The 8,846-nt window shown below is 45.5% G+C and overlaps 1 protein-coding gene across 1 annotated transcript in view; it reads right to left on the reverse strand.

Moving 5' to 3' along the window:
- Positions 1 to 6,669, reverse strand: part of LOC124486811 (dmX-like protein 1) — a 38,009-nt gene extending 31,340 nt beyond the window's left edge. Inside the window, exons 1-9 of the mRNA XM_047048641.1 lie at positions 6,367 to 6,669; positions 4,923 to 5,163; positions 4,197 to 4,322; positions 2,912 to 2,983; positions 2,636 to 2,714; positions 2,024 to 2,192; positions 1,644 to 1,710; positions 1,060 to 1,241; positions 665 to 869 (exon numbers count right to left, since the gene is read on the reverse strand). Of these exons, the coding sequence (XP_046904597.1) occupies positions 665 to 869; positions 1,060 to 1,241; positions 1,644 to 1,710; positions 2,024 to 2,192; positions 2,636 to 2,714; positions 2,912 to 2,983; positions 4,197 to 4,322; positions 4,923 to 5,009 (987 nt within the window). The 5' untranslated portion in view covers positions 5,010 to 5,163; positions 6,367 to 6,669. The remainder of the gene's footprint in view (positions 1 to 664; positions 870 to 1,059; positions 1,242 to 1,643; positions 1,711 to 2,023; positions 2,193 to 2,635; positions 2,715 to 2,911; positions 2,984 to 4,196; positions 4,323 to 4,922; positions 5,164 to 6,366) is intronic.
- Positions 6,670 to 8,846: the final 2,177 nt, after the last annotated feature.

Raw genomic sequence — 8,846 nt, forward strand, 5'->3', positions numbered from 1 at the left:
AGCCCCAGAATAGAGGAGGATAAACACAAATAATAATGACCATATTGTAACCCCAGAGTACTGCTTCTGTGTGTGTGTGTGTGTGTGTGTGTGTGTGTGTGTGTGTGTGTGTGTGTGTGTGTAACTGGAGTCACAACTTAAGCTTGCGCCAGGACTGCGCCTCTCAAATCTCACAACCAGAACAGAGTTGACTTTGAGCCCTAAAACACAGTATTTTCATGAAGCACCATGGAACAGTGATTCTGCCAGTGTTGTGGAAGATGACAGAAATGAGGCCAATGTTCCTCAGTGATGTTTTTAAGCCCTACAAAGCCTGGAAACCCAGCTTCCTGTCGAAGGAGCTAATTAACTCTCTTTTTAACTCTGCTAAGCCTTCCCTCCTCTCCTCCTCCTATCTGTCCTTCTCTCTCATCTCCCTTTTAGCCTGATGGTTAAAAGGAAACGATAAGGCAATCCTCAGACTTGAGGTTGGTTTGATTTTGCTTCCTCCGAACGACAAAACCAATTAGAGAATTTCCCAAAGCGCCAACTCTTGGGTCAAATCAAACAAACATCAAGAACTTTCAAGTACGCACTTTACATATTTCCTCTGGTTGTTTAGTAACAATGAATACATATATAAATAAAGGAACAGAAAACACTCGTCTCTGATTGGCTGTCTCACCTCCTGGGGTTTCCTATTTGGCGTCCTGGCGGAGGACGACGCCTTCCTCCCAGTTGCCGTGGCGAGGAGCGAGTCGCCGTGCTGGCCGTTGACGTGGTTGCTCTGGTGCCCGGAGAGGAGGCTGTCGCCGGGCAGCAGGGTCTCCGCCCACAGGCGACACACGCTGTCCTTGCAGCAGGTGAGCAGCACGTTACACACAGACCCCCTGGGGGAAGCAGAGGAGGGTCACTGGTGACACTAGCCCTACAGGTCAGGACCTCTGTACAGAGGTCAGCACAACAGTCTCTCCCACAGGAGGAGCTGTTCCTTAAAGCCCAGTACCATGTCTCGTTATCACCAGGTGGTCACACACCTGGTGCGCTCTAACCGCTAAACTGGGCAGCGGGCCGTCTTACCTGGGCATGTATCTGCTGGTCTTCCTCCAGGACAGGCCGGTGACGGAGCGAGGGTGAGCCAGGTAGACGAAGGAGAGGTCCAGCTCTCCGCGGTGGGAGCTGGGCTCCGGAGGGCGGAACAGCTTGGAGACACCAGCCTGCCACTTGGAGGTGCTGTACCACACCTTCACCAGGCAATCATCCTGAATAACAACACTGGATTAACACTGCTGTACCACACCTTCACCAGGCAATCATCCTGAATAACAACACTGGATTAACATTGCTGTACCACACCTTCACCAGGCAATCATCCTGAATAACAACACTGGATTAACATTGCTGTACCACACCTTCACTAGGCATCATCCTGAATAACAACACTGGATTAACACTGCTGTACCACACCTTCACTAGGCAATCATCCTAAACAACAACACTGGATTAATACTGCTGTTTGTTTAGCTACCTATCCTCTTCAGGAGAGAGAGGCAGGGATGGCTCCCGCAGGTAAACACATACACACACTCACCCTCACACACTCACCCTCACACACACGCCTCAAGCTTGTCTACGCATCTTAAGGAGACTCAAACTAGCCGCACCTGGCCTGCTGTGGCGAAGAACTCGCCGTCGGGAGAGAACTTCATCAGGTGGACGGGAGAGGCGGTCCTGAGGACACGAGCCAATCGGAAACAACGAGAGACACAGCCAATCAGAAACAGCGAGAGACACAGGAGCTCATTAAAAAGGACAGTTCTTCCAGGGGTTTTGAACATGGACATGAGGGGGAAAGTATTAAACCGCGTCTGAGATGCGGAACGTGTCTATACTTCCTCAACTGAACAGGAAAATGACATCATCAGTAACTCCGCACCCACAAAAAAAATACAAATAAACAACATAAAAATGTCAATAACTAGATTTGGGGGTCAACATCAACTGTTAGTACTGTTAGCACTCCCTCTAGTGGTGTGGCGCTTACCTGCAGTTCCAGATGCACCTCCAGGAGGAATGGGAGTCTGAGATGGTTAACCCAGCCTTCTGGCCTTCATCTCCACTGGTCTGCCCTGTCTGTCCTCCCTCCTCCCCCTCAGAGTCATCGCTGCAGGACCACAGCTGTAGACTCGTGGACCCTGTTAAGAGATGGGTGCCTGGCCACAAGAATGGACAGAGAGAGAGAGAGAAAGAAAGAGAGAGAGGAGAGAGGAGAGAGGAGAGAGGAGAGAGAGGAGAGAGAGAGAGAGAGAGAGAGAGAGAGAGAAAGGTGGAAGAGGGAGAGAGAGAGAGAGAGAGAGAGAGAGAGAGAGAGAGAGAGAGAGAGAGAGAGAGCGAGGTGGAAGAGAGAGAGAGAGAGAGAGAGAGAGAGAGAGAGAGAGAGAGAGAGAGAGAGAGAGAGAGAGGCGTGAGAGAGGGGGGGGGATAAAGAGAGGGGGAAAGAAAGGTTTATCAAGAGAATCATTATCAATCAGAAGACTTGAAGGGTCGGGTATTTTTGCAATTCTTTTATAATACAAATGTTTCTAGCTATGAAGGGGACTACTGTTTAGCTCCACAGCGCCCCCTCAGGTTAACCCTGCACATAGCAGGATAGTACCAGCTGGGTGCCATCCCAGGTTCCGGGCTGCAGACTGCAGCAGAATCTGCTCACTCTTCTGCCACTGGTAGCTAGGTTTCTACAGACAGAAAACAACCACATGATCACACTGGATAAAAGTCTATCAGTTAAAGAAACATCATATTTAACTTAGCCAGGACTGAGAGACAACTGGACTGATGATGGACGGAATATTACTCCAGAATCATTAGCTTCCATTTGCTAGGTATGATTGCCCAGAGAATGTAGGTTTGAGTTAGAATGAGCAAGGCTTACTGTTGATGTTCTGTCGCTCTGCAGCAGAACAGGCTGGAATATACACACTATACTTCCATAGGAAGCTGCAATCTGTCCGCAACACAGATAAGAAGAGATGTCTTAACATTGATTATCTCTCCCTCCCACACACACACAAATACATACACTCCCACACAACTGCATACACTCCCACACACACACACACACTCCCAAACACACACACCCACACTCCCAAACACACACACCCGAGGAATGCGGTGCCCACTGTAACTGATCTTTAAAACCACGACAACGCTGGGATCTAGTGACCATGGTAACAAAATCCTGAACCAAGCAGACCATCATCATCATCAGAACTCCAGGAGACATCGGTTCATGTCATTCAAACTAGTGAACACCCAGGCCAAACAGGCTGACCAAACAGGCTGACCAAACAGGCTGACCAAACAGGCTGACCAAACAGGCTGACCTGGGACACCTCCGCCTGGTGGAATGTCTAAGGCCAGCGGCTAAGTCCTCACAGCCTTGGCTGGTGTTTGCCTCCTGGCTGACACATAGCTTACAGAATGCACAGCTCTTCTGCACCCCACAGAGTACTGTGTGATGAGGGTTAGGGATGCCAGGACATAGGCTAGGCCCGGGGTTGGGTTAGTCAGGGATGCCAGGACACCCCACAGAGTACTGTGTGATGAGGGTTAGGGTTGGGTTAGTCAGGGATGCCAGGACACCCCACAGAGTACTGTGTGATGAGGGTTAGGGTTGGGTTAGTCAGGGATGCCAGGACACCCCACAGAGTACTGTGTGATGAGGGTTAGGGTTGGGTTAGTCATGGATGCCAGGATACCCCACAGAGTACTGTGTGATGAGGGTTAGGGATGCCAGGACATAGGCTAGGCCCGGGGTTGGGTTAGTCAGGGATGCCAGGACATAGGCTAGGCCCGGGGTTGGGCTCTCTAACGGACGTAACCTTTCTTCCCTTCTTCCCTGTGAGAATAACTGATCCGACGTCACGACTCAACCTTGAAGAACGTTCCGTTTCCACCGGTGAGGGGTTAAAGGTCGTCCTGTTGCCGTGGCGACTCGCGGTCACAGGGGACAGCTTTATACTGCATCATACAGCTATCACGAGACTATGACTGTCTTTTTCCTGGTTCCTTGGACAGTCAGAGGCTTGGTTTTTGTTTTTGCCTTGGTGTCTAATAAACAGCTTCCTGTTTCAGCAGATATAGCACTCATCACACACAGTCTCTCACACACACACACATACACACACACACACACACACACAGGTGTGCCCTCTTACCTGTCCTCCTTGCAGAGAGCAGTCGACACAGCCCACCTGGATGTTGCCATGTTTGGCCCCTGGAATAATCTGCAGCCTCTCAAAATCGCTGCCCAGAATCACAACGTCACAGCCAGACGCATAGGCCTGTAACACAGGAGACACAGTTAGCTTGGAAACACCATCCCGGGACACAGGTTCAATACCCCCCTGTAATTTGTGGATTTGGATCAAACAGTCGGCTCAGTGAACACATTACTGTGTGCGTCCTGTCTGGAAGAGACTACAGACCTGAGAGGAAAATAGAGATTTAATAAGAAATCCTCATTCAGATATCCACGGTGTGAATCAACACACTTGATCCTGCGGATGACAGCGAAACACCAAGCTGGGTGTCACTCTTAAAAAGGAGAAGGAAAACATAACCCCAGGTGTACCCTTCGTCTGCACAGCCCAGAGGACAAACATACAGAAATAGTCTCCTGATCGATCGTCTGAGCGAGACCCTCCTTGGGTCCAGTATCCCTGTGTGTCTCCTCTGTGGGAGCAGAGGGCAGACCAGTGACTGCGGTTTCACAGGAAAGGCTTATCAAAAAGCTTGGAATGAAAAATTGTTGAATGAAAAAACGGACATGATGCTAAATAGAAGGGGGGGGGGGGGGGGAGGTTCTTAGCAGTGCCCCTGACCATAAGGGCTGTAATATGCCCAGGGAGCAGACAGCATAAAGAGCAGGCCTGATATCTCACCGTGAAGGGCTGGTTGTTGATGTTGCCCACAGAGAAACAATTGTCCCCCGGGTTGACAGCCCCAGTCAGGACTTGGTGAAGGTTCATGGTCCTTGTTTAAAGAGCCCTCCTGTCTGTCCGCCTCTTCTCTGTCCTTTCTCACAATGTGGGATTGATTTGGGTCAAATTGGTGGGAAACCGATGCAATGTCGTGGTCATTATGTCACTCAGAACAACGTGGCTGTCAGTGGAGACAGGCCTCCTGTGGGAAACACAGATATGAATATTCTTCAGCGCAACATGAGTAGTGTTCAGAACAGTCCATCTCTCACTAAAATCACTACTAGGGGACGGTATAGGTCAGTGGTTACAGCATTTGAGTGCAGATTAAGGTTACAGGTTCAAATCACCCTGTGCTGTATGTCACTTTATATAAAATAATGAATGAATGAATACATGGTTGGATGACAGGTTGTTCATGTTATACCAAATGGCTGAAAAAAACGTTATATCACTACCAAATTAGCTAGATAACAGCAGCTGTGCCGGAAGACTCTGTGTGATTTCCATAACCTTATGTACCTTTCCAGCTGCATTGTTGACAAGAAAACCAAGTACCGGTAGACTGGCTAGCAGAATGACACAGTAAATGACGCTAGCTAATTAACAAACTAAAGGCTAGTCTAGCCATACACAAGCGTCCACAATACACTGGAGTCCGAAAATGTGGAAAACATACTTTGAAAGTAGTTTGCTACTGAAGTCAGCTTAGTGGTAGTGGTGGGTTAAGTCCTACAATACCGGTTCAGTATAGTTAGACAAGCTGGCTGCTTAACTGAGGGAAGTGAACCAGTTACGTGTGCCATTTCACGTGATGCAAGATCATACGAAACTACACATTTAGCAATGTTCCTTAACTCGGAAACAAAATGACAGCACATTTGGTCATCTAGCTGATTGAATCAGTAATTCACTGTAGCAAACTTTACAATACATTCGCTAACTGTTTTTGTTTGCACAATAAATGTTATACTGATCGTATCTCCTCCCCAGACCAGTACAGTACCACCTAGCTCGTGCACACTAGCGAACTGCTGTCGCTAGAAATTGCAATTGGTCAGATATCTAGTGACTAGTTGTCAGTTTGCTAGGTAACTAAAACAACTAGTGTAGCACCAACAGGAATATAGTTAGCCAACTTGATTTATAGTGCCTTTAGCTATTAGGCAGCTAACGTTTCCCTAGCGAGCCTTGCTAGCCATAGCCTATAGCTAGCATTGGCTAGCCAATGAAATGAGTCTGAATGAGACTGAGAGACCCACTGACAGGTACAGTAACTACACAGTTAGCTAGCAAGCTATGCATTCAATTATTTTAAACAGTACTTTACAGGACAAAGTCGTAGCCATAATATAGCCAAATGTATAACTTTATCTTCTCGATTAAACAGACACTGACATCTTACCTACAGCCCAATGTTGCAGCACCCAAACGTCGCCAGCGTACCGTCCAGTCTAATGTATTTAGCACTTGCTAACTAGTGCTCGCTAGCTTGAAGGTTGTTCAACATTTGCTACCTTTGCAATCCAATTCTAGACTCATCATCAATAACTTTCTTGCCACCAATTGTGACATGTGGTCCTGATGATACAAATGGCAAATATATATATATATATAACAGCTATCTTACTCGAATATTATGCAAACAGAAGATACCTCCATCAGAAGTTAAACCATTTTCTTGTATGTCACGATGACAATTTAGGTACGATGCATTATGGGCACTGTAGTTCTTCGAACGAGAACATCTGGGAGAGAGAAAAGGTACTGCCAAGTCAGAGACGACACATTCTCCACATGGATCCTTCTCAAGGTACCGCATGAACATACATGAATGACATATGCTGTCAAAACTCGCAAAGGCCTACTGTGTTACAGAGATGGGAAGAAACAAACTACAAAAACTTCTTTAGGAAGTACAAAACTTACACACTTTTTGTGTTGTGTTTGCCAAAAAAGTTTCGAAAGCTTGGAAAGCTTTATTTTTTATATATTTTTTTTAATTACAAATACCGTTTTTGAAAAAAACACACAAAAAAAGAGAAATAGTTTTGCATCATTGATGAGTACTTGATATGGACTCTACTATACTCTACTGTACTCTATTGTACTCTGCTCTTCTTTACTCAACTGTTTTAGGATTCTTTGTTTTCTCCTCTCCTTTCACTGTGTGGGAAAAGTTGGAAAAATATTTACCTGCAAAATGCATTGACCTTGAAGACTGAATATTTACTGCTAACATAAAACAAGATTCTCCCTTTATTACCTGGCCTTGCTGTCACCACAGTGTGTGTGTGTGTGTGTGTTTGTGTGTGTGTGTGTGCGTGTGTGTATGTGTGTGTGTGTGGGTGTGTGTGTGTGTGTGTGTGTGTGTGTGTGTGTGTGTGCATGCTTATATTCCCAGCAGAATTATTTGGTCAACAACCTCTTTAAAAATCACGGAGAGTACATTATTTGACATCCATTGACAAGGATGAGATTGTGGGTGATGGAGGGTATTTCAAGCTCGATTAAGTGACGGAGAGATAACTGAAACCGACTGTCTGCCCAATGAATAATTAAAAAGGATGAAATGTCATTGACATTAAGAAGGTTTCGTGAATGTTTTTTTTTTCTTTGTCGGTGGTGAAACTGTTGACTGCGCTCAACAGAAGTAGGTCACAGCGTTATTAAAGATGCATTTCGTGCATCACACTAAATATTACATTGCTTTTTAGAACTGACAGCAACACGCGCACTCACCCCCCCCCCCCCCCCCCCCCGCCCCACCACCACACACACACACACACACATAAGCAACTCCCTCCCAACTGCACACACACACCCTTCTCCCTCGGTGTAAACATGTCACTTTCTCATATGATAGTATCTCTTAGTTTTCCTCTTTGAATAAGCCTGTGAATGCAGATGATGACATGGGAGAGCACGTGCTGAACCCCTGGTGGGGTGTGTTAGATAATCATAATAACGGTTTGTTTTTCAGGACAAAGCTGAATTCTCTGAGTCTGCACCAAGTATTAGTTAGATAGTTATCTGGATCATTGTTAGGAAGAGTCCAGAGAGAAGGGATCTACAAGAATAGACTATTTCTGTGCTCCCGCTCTGCAATAGCAAGGGAAAAAAATCTGTGCTTGAAAGTGCTTGAAATGAAATATTATATTTGAGACGCCCTATTTTTATGCTCCCTGAGAACTCATTGTTAATGTCAGAATCTACAATTGGACTAAAGCGGGACAATATTTTTTATTTATATAGTTTAAACACACTGCTCCGATTTGGGGAGTTTCATTGCAAGCATAGGTGTCTCTACAATGACAGTTAAAACTTGAAAATGTTTCAAAAATGTATTCAGAGTTACCCTTACAGAATAATATTATAGAATCAAGACATTGTTTAGGTCTAGTTTCTCACTGTGGAGGTTATAGACGTAAACATGCATGCAAAACATTTGACCCCTAGAGGGCAGTATTGTTACACGAAACTTCTATACATCCTTGCTCAGATTCTTTTTGGACAAGACAAGGAAACATTCCTATTCTTGAAAATATGCTGAGGTTACTTTGATAAATCTAAGCTGTAACATCATATCACAGCAAAATAGGCCTATATAAAATAAAACAAACTTTTGTTTAACAATTGTTTCTTAACTTTGGTTAAACATCAATGTTTTCTGTCATGATATTGTATAACATTTCTCCTAATAGCTTTAGAAGGTTGGTTCGCCCTCAATGCATAATCCATGACTTTTATTTTCTCCTTGAAATGGGAAACTTCTTTGAAGTGTTGTTCTTGTGGTGTTGTTCTAACTGGGCTTGATGGTAATAATGTTGATGTCTTGTGTGAGCTGTAATTACCAGATCAGAGGTAGGAGGGTTTTGCCAACAT

The sequence above is a fragment of the Hypomesus transpacificus genome, chromosome 24 (assembly GCF_021917145.1).
Source record: "Hypomesus transpacificus isolate Combined female chromosome 24, fHypTra1, whole genome shotgun sequence".
In the NCBI taxonomy this organism is placed as follows: Eukaryota; Metazoa; Chordata; class Actinopteri; order Osmeriformes; family Osmeridae; genus Hypomesus; species Hypomesus transpacificus.